Genomic DNA, 21654 nt, shown 5'->3' with positions numbered 1-21654 from the left:
CAGAAGAAAAAAACAATTGAGTTTATGCATAGGGTCTGAAACATTAGATAGAAAATTGCATAAAGAGGACAGATGAAATAAAGGCAAGGACCTTATTGCCCATGCCTACTCTTAGAATCCTATATAAGGAAAAGAAATAAGGACGCTTTTGCCCATTGCTTGTTTGATCTTGCCTTGCTAAAAATGTATTCCTTCACTGTCAGTAAACCCAACCTCTTTGGGACTTCAGAATATACTGAAGAGGAGATAAGGAATCCAGCCATGTGCACTGAGCAATAACTGAATTCTTGGAAATTCTATTCATAGCCACCCATTGTCAGCATAGCTGTATCACAGCCTGTAAGTCTGTCACTCCAATAATTCACATACATACACATACATACATACATACATACATACATACATACATATACACATATTTGTTCTGTAAGTTCTGTGATTCTAGAGAACCTTTTCTAGTACAAGAGTCTTATAAGTGGATCTTATATAAGCTTATTACTGATCCATTCATAATACTATTGGATGGATCTGAAATAAATGTGCATGCAAAGTTCTGAGTAGTGGAATTACAATCTGTGACAAGCAGGATACCAACTCTTATAGCCCCATGTGCAGTCTCTTCACCTACCTGGTACCAATAAAAATTTTTCCTGAATATCCTCCATTTTAACTTGTTGTTCACCCTTAGTGAGCAGGCTTAGCACGTTTACTGAAGAACTCACAGTGACCTAGAGCTTTCAGCAAGAGCTGAATCAATTGTAGTAGCATCAACATTGGTTGAAGAATTTCTAGTGAGTGGACATGTAGATGAAAATGTGAAAGACAAGTGACAACAAAGGTCCAAGCCACCAGTTCCAGTTTACTGGAATAGCTCAGGATTGCTGCTTGGTATTAGAGAATATGGCTTTACTGGAATGATCTCAGCACTTCACTTCTCCCTTTACCTAGTTAGGTCATGACTCTGAAAGACCTATGGCTCATATTCCCAAACACAAGTCCATAGGAAGGTATTCAGTTTTAAAATGGTTTTAGTCAGAACATTCTCCACAGTTGAGTGGAGAGTGGGATATTACTTTCTCACATACTCTGGTGCCTCACCTTTGACCATGTCCCCTGGAGGGAGAGACCTGGTGGTACTCAGAGGAAGGACAGCAGGTTACCAAGAAGAGACTTGATACCCTATGAACATATACAGGGGGAGGTAATCCCCCTCAGAAACAGTTATAGGGGAGGGGAATAAGGGGAAAATGGGAGGGAGGGAAGAATGGGAGGATACAAGGGATGGGATAGCCATTGAGATGTAACAAGAATAAATTAATAAAAAAAGTATTTAAAAAAATTTTAAAAATAAAATTGTTTTAGTGAAAAACAAATGCTAATTATTGAATCTAAACAGAAATTGGAGTGAAGAATATGGAGATGTAAAGCAGGAGTGAATATGAAAACTAGAGGGGGCATCAAGGTATTTAAGGAACCCAGAAGAAATGGAGGGGATTATGGAGCCATATGCTATGCAAAGAATAAAAAAGAGCATACATTATACTCACAGAAATTTGAAAATGCCTTAAATTTAAGCAGCATTAAATCCTAGGTTTTTAAGCCAAGTGGACACAGGAAATGAGCTGATATATTTCAAGCCGGGCAAATATAACTCAAGGAGAAGGGACAGAGATGCTAATTGATAGAGTTTTCCAGAGTGACTAAAAATGAAGATGGTTGGAACTGAGGATTTTTGATTAGAGAAAAAAGGAATTTCAGAAACAAGACCAAAAAAAAAAAAAAAAAAAAAAAAAAAAGGAAGGAAGGAACAATATTGACTGCAAGGTCTTGTAGGAAGTCAGAAACAATGTTTGAATTTGCAATTATTATTTATTTATTTACTTATTTAGAATTTAATCATATTACCTCCCAAATGTTGCCCCCTTGCTCATATCCTCCTGTACCCAATGTCCGTCCCTCTTTCACCACATTTCCTTCCCCTAGTACTCTGACAGGGGTTCCTCCTCCACTACCATCTGACCAAAGCCTATCAGGTCTCATCAGGATAGCCTGCTTCCCCTTCCTCTGTGGGCTCACTAGGCCACTCCACCAAGGGAAAGGGATCAAATCATGAAAACTACAGTTCATGTCAGAGGCAGTCCCCACTCGCCCTCCTCTCCACATGGAGAATGAGCAGTTCATGAGCTACATTTCATCAGCGATCTAGGTCGTCCGCATGCATTGTCCTTATTGGTACGTCATTTTTTTCAGGCCGACTTTGGTCCAGATCCCCCAGGCTTTATGGTCACTTTGTGGAGCTTCTGAAACTTTCAGATCCTTCCATCCACACCCCGCATTTTTCCATACAACTCTCAGAAGGATGCCCCGAGTCCTGGTGCAAGTCCCAGCATATGTCCCAATCCCAAGCTGGGTGGAGTTTCCACTCATAAGAAAGCATATATCATATGTGTCTTTCTGAGTCTGGGTAACTTTAATAAAGACGATGTTTTCTAGTTCCATCCATTTTCCTCCACATTTTATAATTTCCTTGGTTTTAATGGCTAAATAGTATCCCATTGTGTAAATGTGCCACAATTTCTGTATCCATTCTTTGCTTAAAGAACATCTAGGCTGTTTCCATATTCTGGCTATTACAAATTAAGTTACTATGAACATAGTTGAACAAATGTCCTTGTAGTATTGTGAAGCATCTTTCCAGTATATGACAAGAAATGGTATAGTAGGGTTTTGAGGGAGAGCTAATCCCAGTTCTCTGAGAAACTGCCATATTGATTTCCAAAGTGGTTGTACAAGTTTGCACTCCCACCAGCAGTGGAAGAGTGTTCTTTCTGCACATCTTCACCAGCATGTGCTGTCACTTGAGTTTATGATCTTAGCTATTGTGATAGGTGTAAGACAGAATTTCAGAGTCCTTTTGATTTACATTTCTCTGATTACTAAGGGCACTGAACATTTTTAAAGTGCTCTTCAGTCATTCGGTATTCCGCTGTTGAAAATTCTGTTTAGCACTGTACCCCATTCTTAAGTTGGATTATTTGGTTTGCTGATTTTAGTTTCTGTAGTTTTTTTTTATATATTTTGGATATAAGTACCCTGTCAGCTATAGGGTTGGTGAAGAACTTTTCCCACTCTAGAGGCTGTGATTTTGTTCTGTTACCAGTGTCCTTTGCTTTACAGAAGCTATTCAGTTTCATGAGATCTCATTTATTAATGGTTGATCTTAGACTCTGAGCTGGGGTTGTTCTGTTTAGAAAATTGTCTCTGATGCCAGTGAGTTCAAGATTCTTCCCCACATTTGCTTTAACAGATTTAGTGTGTGTTACAGACCATCTCAGTCAGGAATAGGCCCTTGAGATCAGGAGTTCTTGAAGTGCTGGTGGACAAAGATAGGCAAGTGACAAACCGAGACAAACCCAGAGGTAGTATTTGAATCTGAGTGTATTTTGCAAGTAAGCAAGCTAGATTTTTATACACATTTTTGAAACAGGGAGTATTTTTGTGGTTACATTTTTTTTCATTCATGGAAATCAGTCAAGCAATCAGGCATACACAGTACAAAGTACAGGATGTAAAGTAATAGTGTTGTCATCATTCTTAAGTCATCAATCTTAAGTCATTAGCTTAGTATCACATGTGTCCTCTTTATTAAAGGTCAATGTTTTCTCATTATGCCAAATATCTGTGTGCCAAGATAGTTTTTTCTTAGTTCTTCTTTTTACCTCAGCATCACTATCTGGAGCTTTCTTAAACACTTTATTTGTAAGTCATAATATAAATTATTAACTGATGATTAATTATTAGCCATTTTCTCTTAACAAGTGAAGCAGAACTTGGTGGTGAACTCTGAGCCTGAATGGTCCTTGGCTGCATCCCACATTAGAGAATTTCACAGAAATGGTCATCATGTTTGAAAAGTGTATGAGAGTAGGTTAGGAGAAAAATAAAGACAGAATATGCCAACACAATTAATAAAATGAAGGATGCAATCAGTTGCTCCTGGCAGAAACATCAGACACATTCCAGGAGGCTCTCCCTGGGCAAGGGTTGTTGCCTCAGGTTGTGCAGTAACATTTGTCACAGGGACTCCACTGGAGGGGTTGTGACAAGTGTGTCTGGTTTTATATTGAGGTCTTTAATCCACTTGGACTTCACTTTTGTGTAGGATGATAAATATGGATCTATATGCATTTTTCTACATGTAGACATCAAGTTAGGCCAGTACCTTCTCTTGAAGATGCTATCTTTTTCCATTGCACAGTTTTGTATTCTTCATCAAAAATCAAGTTTTTGTTGGTGTGTGGGTTTATTTCTGGGTCTTAAATTCAATTCCATTGGTCAACCAGTCTATTTCTCTGCCATTTTTATTGGCATTGAAAGTACAGCTTGAGATCAGGGATTGGTATTCCTCTGGAAGATCTTTTATTGTACAGAATGGTTTTAGCTATTCTTTTTTTTGTTTGTTTGTTTGTTTGTTTTTGCATATGAAGTTGAGAATTGACCTTTTAAGGTCTGTAAAAAGTTGTGTAGCTATTTTGATAAAGATGGCTTTGAATCTGTAGGTTGTTTTTCATAATGTGGCCATTTTTATAGTGTTAATCCTTCCAATCCATGAGCACATGAGATATTTCCATCTTCCGATGCCTTCTTCACTTTCTTTCCTCAGAGACATGAACATTTTTTGGTCAAGTTTTTCACCTGATGGTTAAAGTTGCACCAAGATACTTTCTATTATTTCTGGCTTTTATAAAGGGGGTGGTTTCCCATATTTCTTTCCCATTCCATTTGTCTTTTGTATACAGGAGTGCTACTGATTTTTAAAATTAACCTGTTGGTGGATGGTCTGCTGTATTTTGATGCTAATTACTGCATGCTGTCAGACCCATCTTTTGCTTAATAAAAAGCCTTCCTACCTGGGCAGGGAAAAGGAGATAGGTGAGAGGGTAGAAGAGAGAGAGGAATTATAGGAAGAAGAGAGACTGCCACCAGGACAAAGGACAGAGACCTAAAGAGAAGAGAGGAAGGCTGCCATGGGTTAGATGGAGAAGCACATGGCTGCCATGGATGGAGAATCGAGCCCATATGAAGAAAATGAACAAGTATTTTGGATTATGCATGGGAGGTAGCTTGATAGAAATTATTAGAAGCACATGGCATGGGATTGAGGCAGGGATCCCATGCCTGAGGCTCGACTATGGAAGGTAGTTTAGAGGACTGATATCTGCCCTGCCCCAGGTTAACTGAGGCTATTTTCAAACATAACAAGTGTCTGTGTCTTGATTGATTGGTAGCCAGGCCTACAGATAATATGGATAATACATGTAATTTGAAAACAATATTAACCTTGTATCTAGACACATTGTTGAAGGTCTTTGTCAGCTGTAGGAGGTCTCAGGTGAAATTTTGGGGGTTACTTATGTATACTATCTTAATACCAGCAAATAGTGAGACTGCCTCCTTCCTTTCTGATTTACATCTCCTTCATTTCCCTTTGTTGTCTTTCTCTAGTTAGCACTTCAAGTACTATACTAAAGAGATATGTGAACAACCTTGTCAAGTCTCTGATTTTCGTGAAATTTCCTTGAGATTCTCTCCATTTAATTTGATGTTAGCTATAGTATTGCTATATATGGCCTTTATTATGTTTATGTATATACCTTGTATCCCTGATCTCTCCAAGACTTTTAACATGAATGGGTGTTGGATTTTGTCAAATGCTTTTTTGACATCTAATATGGTGATCATGTTTTTTTTCCTTTCATTTTTTATATGGTGGTTTACTTTGATGGATTTCCATATATTAAACCACCCCTGCACACCTGCCATGAAGTTTACTTGTTTATGGTGAACGATATTTTTGATGTGTTGTTGGATTAGGTTTGCAAATATTTCATTGAGTTTCGTTTTTCATCATTGTTCTGAAATTTTCTTTGCTGGGTATTTGTGTGGCTTAAGTATCAAGGTGACTGTGACCTCATAGAATGAGTTTGGTAATGTTCCTCTCATTTCTATTTTGTGGAATAATTTGGATATTACTGGCTTTAGCTCTTCTTTGAATGTCTGGCAGAATTCTGGGCTGAAACCATCTTGCCCTGGGCTTTTTTGGTTGAGAGACTTTTGATGAGTGCTTCTATTTCTATATGGTATATAGGACTATTTAATTTTTTTAGCTGATCTTGATTCAACTTTTGTAAGTGGCATATTTCAAAATAATTGTCCATTTATTTAGATTTTTAAATATTGTGGTATACAGGTTTTATAAGTAAGACTTAATGATTCATTGGTTTTCCTCGGTGTCTGTGGTTATCTCTCCCTTTTCATTTCTGATTTCATTTATTTGGTTAGCGTCTCTCTGACTTCTAGCTAGTTTGGCTAAGGAACAGGCAGACCTAAATTGGATTCCTCCATCAAATGCTTGCCTCAGGATGCATGGAATCCTACATTAGTGGAAGGACAAGGAGTGTAAGAAGCATAAAGAATAGAGAACACCAAGAAAACAAAACCTCTAAATATAAATTCATAATGAATAAAACTAGAATTCATGGAGGATACAATTGTTTACTCCATGTGTGGTCCTAGGAATGAGTTGAGCAGTAGAAACATGAAACTATCCCTAAAATAAAAGTAAGCTCCAATTGATTAACGACTTGCAAATGGAAAGTTTAGTTCACTCTAAGGACTCTGAATTGGGGGTAAATTACTATTAAGGGTGGGCCTAATATAGAAGATGCTCAACTGAAAATAAACTCCATGGCAACTTGGGAGGTAATTTGTCTGCTGGTGACATATTAGCATTCCTTCTTTTTTCAAAATTGTTTTATTATTTTATTAATTTTAATTTCATTCCATTTTATATAGGTTCTTCTTTCCTATGTGTCCTCTAAGTGTATATTATGGCTTCCAGTTTAGTGTTTTTATGAGATTCTTGAATGTATAAATGAATTGGTCTCTATCTTTATAGCATCTCCTGAGCTCATTTTATCATTTTCCTTTGCTTTGTATAATGCTGCCACATCAGATTTTCTTTTCTTTTATTATTTTTTGCCTATGATATAATTCATAAGAGAGAACCTAGTGTTACCATTCTGGTAAGCTGAAATATTACAATGACTCCTATTGATGAAACAGTAATAGTTTACATAATCTCTTAATTCTTGTTAGATGAGTTATTTAAAATAGATAGCAATTAGCATAGGGTTGCCTTCTAATGAATTATTGTGCAGAGAATAAAAGTCTGCATAGTTCACAGCTGTAAGCAGGTGGGACACATGTGTCATACCACTCTCACTCTGAAGAGTGAGTGTAAAGATTATATAAGGCAGATGAAGTTGGTAATATCAAGGAAACAAATTTTTCTGGACATAACCAGACATCTTCACATGTAAAATTTCAATTGTGACATCTTAAACAAGAAATATGCAAGCCCAAGCTTGACAACTGTTTAGAATAGACTGGAGAAAGTGGGAAAAATCACATAACCTTTTGTTATCACCTCATATCACAAATTTGAAATCCCAGATGTGTAAATGGTTCCCTTTACACAGATATATCTGTGTAAGACCAAACATGTTTTGTCTGGTTGGCTTCATGTTATCTTATTGAACCTAACTAACTTCTCTAACTTCTTTAGTGTTGATTGAATCAGTGAACTGCTCCACCAATAATTCCCAATAAGACTTCACATCTCAGAGTCTCTGTGTGTAAACCAGAGAATATATTACACTATTATAAATGATTCGATGTATTTTATATGGGAAATTGTATTTTAAATGAATAAAGAAATACTTGTGTCCAAGTTATTTTTATATGTATGAGAAATGCTTTCTTACATCTCAGCTCAACTTCTCAGATTCCCTAGGCTCACTTACTCATAATTCTTCCATATATCTCTTCAGACCACATAGGCCTTTTCTCCTTTTTGTGGCCAGGATTTTCACTTGGTTTCTTTCTTCAACCTAGAACTTTGCCTTCAACTGCCGGTAGTAAGCTTCTTTCTTCCTCTCAGTTTTTCATGCTTCATATTATTCTTGAAGCTGCTGCGATTGCCCCAATAGAATTAGGGCTAGTAGTGCAAGATATGAGATATACCTCAAAAGTGTCTGACTACATTAAATCACTTAATTTCTATAATTTGAAGTTCCTGGAACACCTCAGATGCCTCTATGTAATCACTTACCTCTATGTAACTATACCAAATAAAATATGACACCATTATTAATTAAATATCGCATAATCCACCTTCTTTCTTAACCTAAAGCCATATAATTTTGCCTCCTCTATCATTCTGTCTGGGCCTGACTTTCATGTCATTGTTATTGGAACTGTAACTGCTGAAGATTTATTCATTTATTTCCCCAGGTATTGCTGTGCTGTGTATTTGTACCAAAATATTTTCTAAGGAGTATCTCACTGATAGATCACATGACTATATGGACAAGAAACTTTAACTCACAAAAAATAAATACTTTCCAGAATCTTGATACATCTGATTTTTAAATTTGGCTTATTTTAATAAAGATATGTTTCCTGTGATAAACTGCAAGCATAAGTACAATTTTCTATGTTTCTGACTTATTCTAACTGAATTACTGAAACTCAGTAGAGATCTGGGAGCTGTGAGATGCAACTGGGAAAAAATGTTATCTTTCTTCAGACTCTAGCTCACTAATTCTCTGTTACCATCAAAATTTCAACTTGAGGTTGTTTATTAGGCACATGGTGCATCATAAAATGTTAGAATTTAATTTTATTAATTTCTAAGCAGTTCATTATTTTTCTCATGAGAAACAGCTATAGTTTTCTCATGCTTCTATTACATAGCTTTAGGTTAAGAAAGAAGAGGTATGTTATGTGATATTTAATGAATACTGGTGACATATTTTATGTGGAATAGTTACATATGCATATTTTTATAATAAGACTCTGTTCAGACTTCTTGGCATTGCTGGGTTGATATTTGCCCTAAGTCCTAGCATGGTAAATACCACCATTTCTAGCTAATTCTCATCTGCTTATACAAAGAAGTCAAGAGTTTCCAGTACAAATTATGGTGTCATGTTTTTCTTTTACTGATACTTCATTAAACGTCCATGAGTTCCAGACTGACTTTGCTTTGGTAAGTGCTCTACAATGGGACAGCTGTGGAATCTAAAAATGGGATGGTTTACTTTGTGTAGAAGAATTCAAAGAAGGCTGGAGTCCAATGAGACACTGAGATTTCTTTGTAACCTTCTCAGAAATCAAATTCTGATATTCCCAGTACCTTTCCTCCCAGTTGGCCTTCAGGGATAATGAAATCCTAGCAAGCTCTCTCCAGACATGTTTTGTTTTGAGACACTCACAAGAAACAAGAAGTGAGCTTTGGTGATTATCAATAGAAAAAATTCTCACAAAAGTACTTTGATCCCAAAGCAAGAGCTGTCATTGTCATTGCAAGTGAGATGAAAATTACAGTTCTGATGGTGAAGTCACATAGCTATGAAGCTTTATTTTTGAGATAATCTCCCTCACTCTCCCACAGTGCTGGTTGTCATGACAAGGTCTGCATACTGAGCTGAAGGTTCTTCTGAAGAAAGAGGTGAGGTATGCAGTTCTACTGAGTCTGTGAAGAAGAGCAAAGAAGGTAAGCCTGGCAAGTGATCAAGCTTGGAGAAGGATTCTTGGGTATAAACACACATTAAAAAATTTTCATTTAAGGTAATAGAAAATTTTCTGGGCTATAAGCAGATTTGCTAAAGAGAACAGTATTTCTAACATGGTGCTGATCCATGATATTCCAAACAATGTGTAATAAAACCTTGTCTGATGCAGACTATTGATGGACCATCCAAGTGATATATTGAATCTGACTAAAGATATGATCACTGAACTATCACTGAACTATGTTCACAGCACATATTTAATATTTTTATTAACTTTATACAATGCTTAAGTTACATGCATAAGTACAAGCCTTTAATTCCAAATTGCTCATAATCTAACTGCTTTTGTTTGTATATGTGTGTTTGTGTGCAATTGCGGTGTGATTTCAGTTGTCGTTGTATTTGATTACTGTGTTTGTAGATTCAGCGAACAGCCTCAGCTGGCTTTCTGTAGATATGTTTGGTCTTGTTTCTTTTAAAGACACTGACCTAGAATTTTAAACTACACTAGTGGATCGCAAAATAACATTTTATGTCTGTCTCTCCTGTGCTTAAATAAAAAGCAGATGACTTTAGCATGTCTATTATCTACTATTCTTATTTAACTCATGTATAGGTAGTTGGAGAGGCTTTAGGAATGTACCTTTTAATGTTCCTAGGAGAGACAGTGTCACAGTAAATTCCCTTTTTCTCTAGCTCTTACAATCTTCCAAAAATTCAGAAAGCTCTGTGAACCTTATGTGAGACCAGTGAATTGGAGATGAGCAAGTTAGAACAGTGTTACAACTTTACATTTCAATTTGCTGTGGTTTTATGTAACATACATACATACACACATACATACAGGTAGCATTCTACTGGCTGTGCATGATATATTTATGTATTGAGGAATAGAAACACACACATATACATGTATACATATTGCTACACATCTATATACACAAATACATATATACATATATGTGTGTACCTACATACATATTGTGGGATGGGTGTGTGTGTGTGTGTGTGTGTGTGTGTGTGTGTGTGTGTGTGTGTAGTAATAAGTTGTGAAAGTGGACCATGGATTTTAAAGTGAGCAATGCAGGGTATATGAAAAGCTTTGGAGGGAGTAATAGCAAGAGAAAAATATATAATTATGTTATCATTACAAAAAGTAAAATAATACTTTTTAATTTATTCAAATTTATATCCTGATCATAGCCCCACCCTTTTTTCCCAGAATCACCTTAACGCCCTCTTCCCGCATCCCCCTCTTCTACTCCTCAGCAAAGGACGCCCCTCCCACCAACCCATCCCAGCACAGGAAGTTGCATCAGGACTGTGTGCATCCTTTTCCCCATGGTGTGGCTAGGCAGCCCTGGAAGGGAAAGTGATTGAAAAGCAGGCAACAGAGTCCATGCCAGAGACAACTGCTGCTCCCCTTACTAAGGGACCCACATGAAAACTGAGGTTCCCATGGGCTACATCTGTGTAGGGGGCCTAAGTCCAGTCCATGCATGGTTCTTGATTGGTACACCAGTCTCTGCAAGCCCCCTGGGCCCTGGTTCGTTGGCTCTGCTGGTCTTCTGGACCTCCTACCCATTCTGAGTTCTATCCTTCCCCTGTCTCTTCCACACAACTCCCTTTGCTCCACCCACTGTTTGGCTGTGAGTCTCAGCATCTCTTTCAATCTGGCTTTTCTTAAAAAGAGTATATAAAAACCCATTATTCTAAAGTTATTTGACATGTTAGTTTGTGTTAGAAATGATCATGGATTTCGAACAAGGCTCATAAAAATATTAAGTATTCATTTGAGACATGCCCACCATGTTGTCTACTATGAAATCATATAAGTATTTTGATGCAAAAATAAAAATGGGATTTTATTGCCTTAAAAATTTCAACTTAGACATTGGCAGTTTCTGTTAACTTAGACTGTATAACGAACACTATAGTTTATATGAGGCTTGTGGTTTATGATGCAGTAGAAATCAATTACATATCAGCTGAGCATTTCAAAATGTGGCTGGCATAGTATTGTTAAACACAAAATTATGTGACTGTGAAGAATCCAGGACATGTTCCCATTTCTCAAGCCACCAAATTGTCCCAAGCTACCTTTTAAATTAAGGCAATCATCTAGAAAATCTTCTCTTAGTCTTTTTCTTGGTCATGAAAAGACCATCATTGTCCATACCAAGCATTTACAGAAATTATAGAAGATATCAAATGATATAGGTTATGCAGGGATTACGGTCACTTATCTGAATTCTTCCATTAAATTGTAGGAAGGCTTTTAACACATTTGAATCCTTAAGCAAGTACTAATTACTGAGAATATTAGATTGTTTAAAGAATATGGCTACATTATGTGATCCTATAAAAATTCCTATGGCTCTGAAAGCAAATGTCAGTCATTGTAGATTGGCAGAGTAACTGAGATATTGGGAAATATGAGAAGTCCAAGTTGTTCAGCATAAAGAAGAAATCAAATGTATTCTCTATTCCCATCACTTTGTCTTTCTCTTCATGGAATAAGAATTAAGGGCCTTGTGCTCAATTCTTAAGCATTGGTTTCATTCTACTTCCTAATCCCCGATTTCACAGGATTTCCAATGTTGTGGAAGTTCTTGGGTTTCAGAGTTTTTCAATGACTATAACTGATATTTCTATTCTAACAGAGTTTCCATGGTAGAATTTTATGCAACATGCTCTGGATCACATGTCCAACCATATCAGCAAGCCAAGTACAACAAGCGTGTGGACTTTAAGACGTTCCTATGCATACTTTATTTTGAATTTCCTTCTACAACATGCGGAGTATTCTAACAAATACCCTTCCTGCATGACTTAATTATCTGAAGAATCACCTAAACATTGTAAAGTGTAACAAAGATTCAGGACTCTGTTCAAATGAGCATCAATAATGAGTTCACCGTATGCATGACATGTATCCATGAGTCTAGTCCTTGGTTAATTATCTGGTTCTGTAGTTCTTTCTGTTCATCCTATAGAGAACCCCTACATATTATCCATCATTTCTAAGCAATATATCTAACAACTCAGGTTCTGGCTGTTGGATTTGTTTAATATGTTGCACAAAAGCTCACTAGAATTCACAAGTGAAACTCACCTTTGTGTATAGCCCATCCATTATAAAATTAAAGGCTGCCTGGATGTGGCAATTCCATTGGCTGAGGTAGTAGAATTGTAGAATATTCTAGGTCAGCTCCTGCTTATATTTAGAGTGAGATCCTGTCTACACTCCTCGACCTCACAAAACAAAAATAGGATATTTACAACTACATTTGTCATCAGTCGATGGTACTAAGTCAATGATTTATATTGTGGTCTTATAGTTGGAGTACTAATATGGAGATATAAATTCATATCTGTTAACCTTTAAGAAACATTATCAATGCCATCCTGTGTTATGCATTACATCAATGCAAACCTTATGTAAGAACTCAAGTTTTTCTGGATTTTTTTTGATGCATTCTATTTTTGTGAATATGTTAATCTTTCATTTACATTGTGGTAGAGGCCATAATTCTGTTTTACCTGTAGCACTATATTTCTAACACACATGTATGAAGAAGATACAATTTGTAGAAAATACTACTTTTACATACATATGTACTCTGGCTTTGAAGACATCAGCACAAGAGTGAGATTTTGACAGATAAATTTATACCAATTTTTGTTAAATGCTTTCAGTGACAAAATCTTATCAGTTCATTATATGCCTATCTTTTCATTATACTGAAAGAATCGATGTGTCTTATGATCTTTCCTTTATATTTATGCTACTTTATGATAATTACAAAACATTGATTCTAATAATATTACTAATACTTTCCTCTTTACACATTGAAGGTTTGTTTTCTTGAATACAACTATTTGTTGGTTTAATTCACTATTTTTATTGTATCATAACTAAGTTTTCAAAAAATAAAATATATTCTCCTTCCCACACTATGACTACAGCTAAGCAAACCTGAATAAGTTAATATTATGAGACATTTGTGAAAATTGATGTGAAAAGCTAGCACTTAGTGCAACGTTTTCTAATTTTTCACTTAAATATTATGGTTAGTTTCTTTTGTCATCTTTAGTGAACATTTCCAGTAAGAATACATATTCACATTGTTGAATAATATGTACATTTTTTAAAATAACTGAAGGACTGCATGATTTTTTTCATGCTGAAGTTAGTAATTTAAATTTTCCTGTCTTCCTATAAAAAGCTGGTGATTTTGGACTGTAACAATGAACATTATTTCTATTTGAACTCACAAGCTATTGCTTCTCCCAAGGTGGACTATGCTTATTCTTAAAGGTAACATTTGTACATAGTAGAAGCAGGAATTTTTTTCCAAAAATATAAGCACTTATTGGCTTCTATAGTTTCACTAAAAGTTTTGTTTGTTTTCATTTGTGTTTTTTGTTTTGTTTTGAGATAGAGTTTCTCTGTGTGAAACCACTGGCTGACATGGAAGTTGCTTTGTAGACCAGAATGGGCTCAAACTCACAGAAATCTGCCTGTCTTTGCCTCTGGAATGCTTGGATTAAAGGCATGAACAACATGCTTAGCTCACTGAAAATTATTAATGATGATAAGCTCATTCTTTTAAAACCCAGTCTTGCTCTGCTTCAGACTTTATCTTTGCAATCCTGAGATCAACTGATTCCCTCTCTCACATATTCAAGCTTAGAAATGTTCAGTGAAAATTTTGACTCTGAGATGTATTTGTTTTTATAATTTAAAAGAAAAAAATGCTGACTGACAAAATGGAATCCAGGAACTTGGCAATAGGAATAGTCCTTTCACTTCAGAGTGCAGTTGGAATTCTGGGAAACTTATCTCTTCTTTTCCATTATCTACGCCTTTACTACAGTGAAGGCACATTAAAGACCATAGACTTCATTCTTATGCATGTGTTCAAAGCCAACTCTTTGATCATCTTCTCCAAAGGAATGCTACATATAATGGGAGCTTTTGAGTGGAGTCAGTTCTTTAATGATATTGCGTGCAAACTTATTTTATATATTCTCAGACTTGGCAGGAGTATATCTATCAACACCACCTGTATCTTGAGTGTTTTCCAGGCTATCACCATCAGCCCCAGGAACTCCTATCGGAAAAATATCATAGTCAAAACTCCAAGTTTTATGGGTTATTTAATCTCCTTCTGCTGGATCCTACATATTATGATGAATATAATTTTCCCTGTATATCCCTACACCACGAGGAATAACCAAACCTTTACACAAACAAGAAATTCTGATTTTTGTTCCTCCTTTCTAGGCCGTGATAATATAGCAGAATTACTGTATATAGCATTTTGGGTCTTACCTGAATTCTTACTTTCTGTGCTTCTGATTATTTCCAGCAGCTTCATGATTGTCGTGCTGTATAGACATAAGAAGCGTGTTCAACATATTCATAGCTCTCATTCCTTCCCTAGAACCTCCCCCGAGTCTAGAGCCACCCAGAATATTCTAGTTCTTGTGTGCTTATTTCTGTCTTTTTATACCCTCTCTTCCATCTTACAAGGCTGCATTGCTCTTTCACAAAATCCTAGTTGGTGGCTAGTGAATGCCACAGCTATCATTTCTATGTGTTTTCCTACTTTGGGCCCCTTTCTCATGATCCGTAATATCACTGTTCCCAGATTCTGTTTAGGGAATATAAAAGTACTATAATCTTGTAATAATTATGTAAAGTGTATTTGTTTAATAAATTAGTTTCTAAGAATTTAGTCACCAGTGTCCTTCATAGTATCAGTGTAATAATTTATTTTTAAAATTTTAATTTTATTAGTTTATTCAGATTACAGCTCAGTTGTTAACCCATCACTTGTATCCTCCCATTCCTCCCTTCCTCCCGCTTTCCTCCTGTTCCTCTCGGACCTCCCCCCACCACTATATGGTCATAGGCTATCAAGTCTCATCTTGGTAGCCTGCTTATTATAGCAACAGTGTAATAATTTCAGGGAAGATGAATTTAATAGTTTGATAATTTCACAGATTAATAGTATTATATTCCCCTTTATAGAGTATTGTCTAGCTATCCACAGGTTCTCAACTACACTCACTGTCCTTGTTATAGACTCCTTTTCATTGAGTGTTCCTTTAAGCATATCACAATAAGGTTGGTTATTTCTGACATATTTGAGGCACAGTTGCCTAAGTGGGCCTATCTTGTCAGCCAATTACTTTATAGTTTTCAGAGTTCATGGCTGGGTGATCTCTATTAACTTTTTATTCCTGTTGAGAGCTTAGCATCTTCTAACACTATGAAAGCTAACCAGAACATGTAAAGCTAACAAATCAGTATGGGTTTGAATTCTTCATGTTTTGTGACTGAAAGAGTCTGCGGTTACACATATGTTCTCACAGTTATTTGTGACAGCATGCATAAAAGCTGTTCAAGCTGAAATCAAATAACATCTTTGCACTGGGTATGGGGAGGAGATAGACATGAAGTTGCAGCCCTACATAATATACTAGTGGCATTTGATAGCATCTGGGAAAAGGAGAGGGTTAATTTGCTTTAACAGTGTGATTCCAGATAGGTTGAGCATATCCAGTGGCCAGCAACACAACCAAGAGTACTTGGGAAATTCAAATTGAACTTAGTAAAGCTAAAAATAAAATAACTTGAACTTTTGAGGTAGGGAGTGGAGGTAGTTTTGAGATAATATGGGGGAGAGAAGTTAAATATGATGAAGAAACATTGTATAAAATTCTCCATAAGTTGATTAAAAATGTAAAAATAATGTATGAGGCTGCTTTTCTTTCTAATGTAAACTTTTATGTGTGTGTGTGTTCTGTATAGACACAGAAGCTAAAAAGAGGTAAAAGTATCATGTGGTTGTACTCTGAATAAACAAGCAGTAATTTGTTAACAGAAATTTAAAGTAGCATTCCCTGAGGTTAGGCCTCAGTTCCTTAAAGGGACAAACAGACAAGATGGCCAAGAAGATAAGAGTGAGGGTACTGATGTCTGCAAAGATAGTAAATGCAGGTAATACATCCAAATGAAGAGATATGTCCCCATACATACTGTGTGTAGAAATTGTATACAGAAACAGAAACAAATTCCAGGGAAACAGCTCTCTCTAGAAGTATTGATGGAGAAAAAAGCATTATTAAATATTGTTACAAAGCTTTATATTGAAAGATTTTTCAAGTTAAGGAGTCTTAGTTTTGAAATTTTTAAGGCAATTTACTGATTAATATGAGCTATTCTCAGAGATTGCTTTGAGTCATTGTGGTCTGAGGAACTGGAAACCAAAAAGTCCTGTGGTATATAGAAAGGACAATCATCAAGTCATTCTGGATGCTCTGAGCACTTCACAAGGACTTAATGAATCTTAACATCAAATTAAAAGGATAGTGCTATCATGTCTGATGGTGAAGTCACAACATTCTGCCTCATGGAACCTTCTTCTTCAAATCTTCAGCCAAAGACCTCAGTGATCCTGGTGTACAACCACTGGTATGCTATCTTTTTGCTGTTTTGGCCTCATCATACCTGTCCTCTACATGCTGTGAGACAAAGAGTAGCATCTCAGCTTGTCTTTTCAGTCAGCACTCTTGATGACGAATAGGAAGCTGTACCCATTGAAAGTTTGCAATCAGTTTCTATATGAAATTTATGACTGAGCTACCAAAAAAAAAAAAAAGGATTGGGAACCATGAACATGCTTGTTTATAGGTGCTGAAATTACAAGATATATATTGCAGGTAATATTTTTATGGTAATGTAAGATGGGACTTCATTATTTCTTTTATTAATTTAAAAATATACTCTTCAATGTTTATGGTTCTCACTATGTTGTGTAGCATTAGTCTCAATAAAGGTTCAGCACTAATAATGTATTCCTACTTGTGCTGTTCTTTATGAATTTGACAGACTGAGTACACTGTATATAACACAATTAAGTGGATATTCCAAATACACTGCTAGCCACAAGGTTCAAGGAGTCTCTTAAAAAAATATCACAGCTGACACTGAAAAAGACATAGGGGAGGGGAATAAGGGGGAAATGGGAGGGAGGGAAGAATGGGAGGAGACAAGGGATGGGATAACCATTGAGATGTAACAAGAACAAATTAATAAAATAATATATATCTTGGGAAAAAACAAAGACAACAAAAATCTAAGTCGTGATCCCAGAACACTGGAAGAGCTCACTATAGCTGACAAGAGTTAAGAGTCAAATTCTTACAGTCCTGCCGAGGGATAATCTGTATCTTCCAGGCAGATCGTAGCTACAAATACTTCAAGAACTTCCATAAATGGTGCCATCAGTTTTGAACCATGGATTGAAACACTGATTGCATGGGGAGACTTTTATTCAAGCCACAGTAGTAAAAGCAACTGGAACCAGATGAGTTTACGGGGAGTGAAGACAATGAGGCGAGAAAAAGAAAGAAATTTGAGGAAAAGCGAAGCCTGAGTATGAGTGAGTTATTTTTCCTTGCTGTGCTCATATATGCTGATGAAGCCAACTTATGGAAGGTATTACTTACCTACGATAATAGTTCCTGAAGGAACATACCTGAAGGAGGGAGTGGATAGTGGAGGGGAATCCTGACAACAGATGACCAGAACAATAGGTCAAGAAAACTCACACATTCTACACTGCACTCATACCTCCATTTTCACAACTTTGCCCAATGGCTTCTCGTAGCCTCCTTGTCCTAATTGTTGTTTTTTTTTTAAAATGTAAGAAGGCTCAATGAACCACTTGCTCTTCCATTTGTCATGTCTCAAAGACAGTACAATGTGAAAGACAAAGCCAAGTCAGACTCCCAGCTTGGGATAGACCCCTGCTATCTAAAAGTCTGATACTCACTTGTTTGATACACATTTGAAGCATCTTTAGAATTCTGACGAAATTGCTTCCTAGATCCAATCAACCCCTCAATTTTTCTCCTTTTGCGCTTTGGATCTAAGCTGGGTAGCCTTGATCTAACAGCAAACTTCTCATGACACCAGTAAGAATGAGGAGACCTTTCTTTAGTGCCACTAATCCTATCAATTACAGCCTCTCTTTTCCCCTCTCCTGTGCTCTTTTTTCTCTCCAAACCATACATTTTGTATTTCTTTCTGCCCTACCTGCTGTTTTTCACTGTAGACCTGCAGAAAGATTATCTGTAATTATGATTCAATAGCCTCAGTGTTGTCCTGTCTTTAAATTTCGTGGGCCTAACAAATCAACCCATCACTCAAGTTCTGTTTCCTGTCAATTCTCCGGATGTGGAACTAACAAACCATATTGTTCTTCAAATATCACCAAAAAAAAAAAAGCCTTTTAATGCAGTTTCTGTTAAAATCTCTGAGTCCTACTGAAACCACTGAGCTGTTGTTTAAAGTCCACTTTTGTTCTCATCTCTACAGCTTTTAATCTGGGCCCTGGGGTCCTCTGCAACAGCCAAGGAAAATATAGGCAGTAAACTTCGAACCCCTACCCAGATTAGCCGATGGACAGGACATTCTCCACTGTTGAGTGGAGAAGGAGATCTGACTTTCACACAAACTCTGGTGCCCCATATTTGAACATGTCCCTTGGATGGAGATGCCTGGTGGCACTCAGAGGAAGGATAATAGGTCACCAAGGAGAGACTTGATACCCTATGAGCATATACAGGGGGAGGAGGTACCCCTCAGACACAGACATAGGGGAGGGGAGTAGGGTGGAAGTGGGAGGAAGGGAGGAATGGGAGGACACAAGGGATGGGCTAACAACTGAGATGTAATATGAATAAATTAATAATAATAATATAAAAAGTAGAGTACAACATTGTGTTCTACTTATGACACTCAAATGCTCTTCAAATCCAAAGTTGTTCTACGTTTCTACAAAAACCAACATGGCAAGAGGCTTCACAGCAACATCCCACTATCTGTTACCGATTTACATATCAGTTACTTTTCTAGGGTTATGGCAAGACATCCTGGTGGTGGGGGCGGGGAGAGTAGCAAGTGGCAGACATGGCACAGGGAGCAAGAACAGCGTAATCACACCATCAAAAGCAACAGGAAGCAGAACTGAAAGTTTACAAAGTTTTTAATATCAAGGCTCATTTAAGTGAAAAGTGTTTTCTGCCTAAAGGCTGCCCCATCCAATCCTGCTAAAACAGCATAAACTACGGGACCTAGTGTTGAAATTCCTGAGGCGATGGGGGCCATTCCTCACCCAAACCTACAAACATATTTTCTATCTAATAAACCTTGGCCATAAGCATAATAGTTTTATAGGTTTGTATTGTATTATTATTATTATTATTATTATTATTATTATTATTATTATTATTATTATTATTATTACTATATTATTGTTTTGGTTTTTGAGACAGGATTTCTGTGTGTAGCCATGGCTGTCTTGGACTCACTTTGTAGACCAGGCTGGCCTAGAACTCACAGACATCAGCTTTCGTCTGTCTCCCTGAGCGCTGGGATTACAAGCATGTGCCACTGCTCTTGGCAGTTTGTACATCTTTATTGAAGTGAATTACTGAAATTCAGAGCGTTCTACAACTGAAGGCTTACAGGTTGGTCAGAAATAATGGTATCTGCTGCATACTGTATAGCTCTATGTCTCTGTTGTCCTACAGTCCTCAATGACAGATGCTCCCTTGGAAGACAGCGAATAGTAAGCGTCTACATTTTCTGTAGCTTCCTAATTGCAAAAAGATTGATGTTTCACATTTTCATCAGCAAAAATAATTGTAGACTATTAATGTTGTTTTTTATATAAATGTGTTAGTTTCTCTTACTTTATTTCTTTACCCGACTAACACAAAAACAATTGAGACTCTTTTATATTTGTTTATAAGGCTGCACAGCACAACCCTGAACAGTTTAAGTCTGTTATTAACCCTATATTTTATCCTGACTCCATCTTTGCCCAAATACTCAAGTTATTTTAGTTTTTTCTTTGCTCCAGCTGAATCTTCTTCATCCCTCCTGCTCCTCTGCCTGTAGCTGAATGTCCTACTCCTCTCCTAACTCTTCTTCCCTTCTCTGGTCGGAAGCCCAGGCTTATTCTCTCCACTGCTCAGCAATTGTCTATAAGCTGCTTTATTGGCATATTAAGGGACAATCATGGATCAGGGTTTGTACAACATTGAGATGGGAGATTCCCAGAACAAGGCATGCAACAACATATGGGAATACAGAAATTAGCATTTGAATTATCTGAAAACCTTACTCCTTCTTTTAGTCTAAAAGCTCTATCTCTTACAATAACAAACTATAAGCAATATAAGAATTATGAAAATTATAGGTAAGACATTTGTGTGTTTTAGCACCCTTGGATAAAGTAATTTACTATCTAAGAATTTATATCATTCTAAACAATTTGAGTTTAACTGTGAGACTATAACTATCTAGTCTTCAACTGCATCAGAGACTTAAGAAGGAATAAATATTATGTAAATATGTAGAAAGTACAGGCAAGCAGCTTCCAATTGTATAGAAACGAAATAACAGAGATATTTGGCTACATGGACATTCCCACAAAGTTTCTCCATAACATTGAAACATCCTCTTCAGCCTTGTGGCTAGGAACATTTGACAGACTTTTTTGGGAAACAAGAATTAAAAAGAACTTGCATACCTTGTCCTTAAAATGTTTGGCAGTCAACTCTTCCACATCCGTTTTGTCCAGTTTTGGGCATTATTCTGCCTATAATTGACATAAGGACATTTTCTCACCTAGTAGATTAGCTTGGTATATATGAAGCCTTTAGTGCTTTTTGAAGAAATAGGGATGCTGCCAGGAGCATAACTGCCTCATTGTCAAAAGGGCTTAAGTTAATAAAATCTTTACATGTCATATTCTGTGGATCTCTGAAGTTTTTGAAGACATCTATTTTATCTGAATTTATTCTTTCTAGCTATTTTTTCCTCTCAATCTAGGAAACATATTTCTGTAATTAACTAAACTAGTATCTAACATGACCATAAGTTTGATTTTCTGGCTAATATGTTGTAGGCTGAATTCTCTTATCAATTACA

The 21654-nt window shown here is 36.5% G+C and overlaps 1 protein-coding gene across 1 annotated transcript; it reads left to right on the top strand.

The window, feature by feature from the left end:
• Positions 1–14411: 14411 nt before the first annotated feature.
• On the top strand, positions 14412–15326 carry LOC311609781 (vomeronasal type-1 receptor 4-like; the record flags this gene model as incomplete). The annotated part of the gene is made up of 1 exon (XM_084803134.1): positions 14412–15326. The coding sequence occupies one exon, from the start codon at positions 14412–14414 to the stop codon at positions 15324–15326; it is 915 nt and encodes a 304-aa protein (XP_084659260.1).
• Positions 15327–21654: the final 6328 nt, after the last annotated feature.

This window comes from Acomys minous (assembly GCF_964271855.1).
Source record: "Acomys minous genome assembly, chromosome: 2".
Taxonomy (NCBI): Eukaryota; Metazoa; Chordata; class Mammalia; order Rodentia; family Muridae; genus Acomys; species Acomys minous.
The sequence above is the reverse complement of the archived record's forward strand: the minus strand, read 5'-3'. Positions and strand labels throughout refer to the sequence as shown.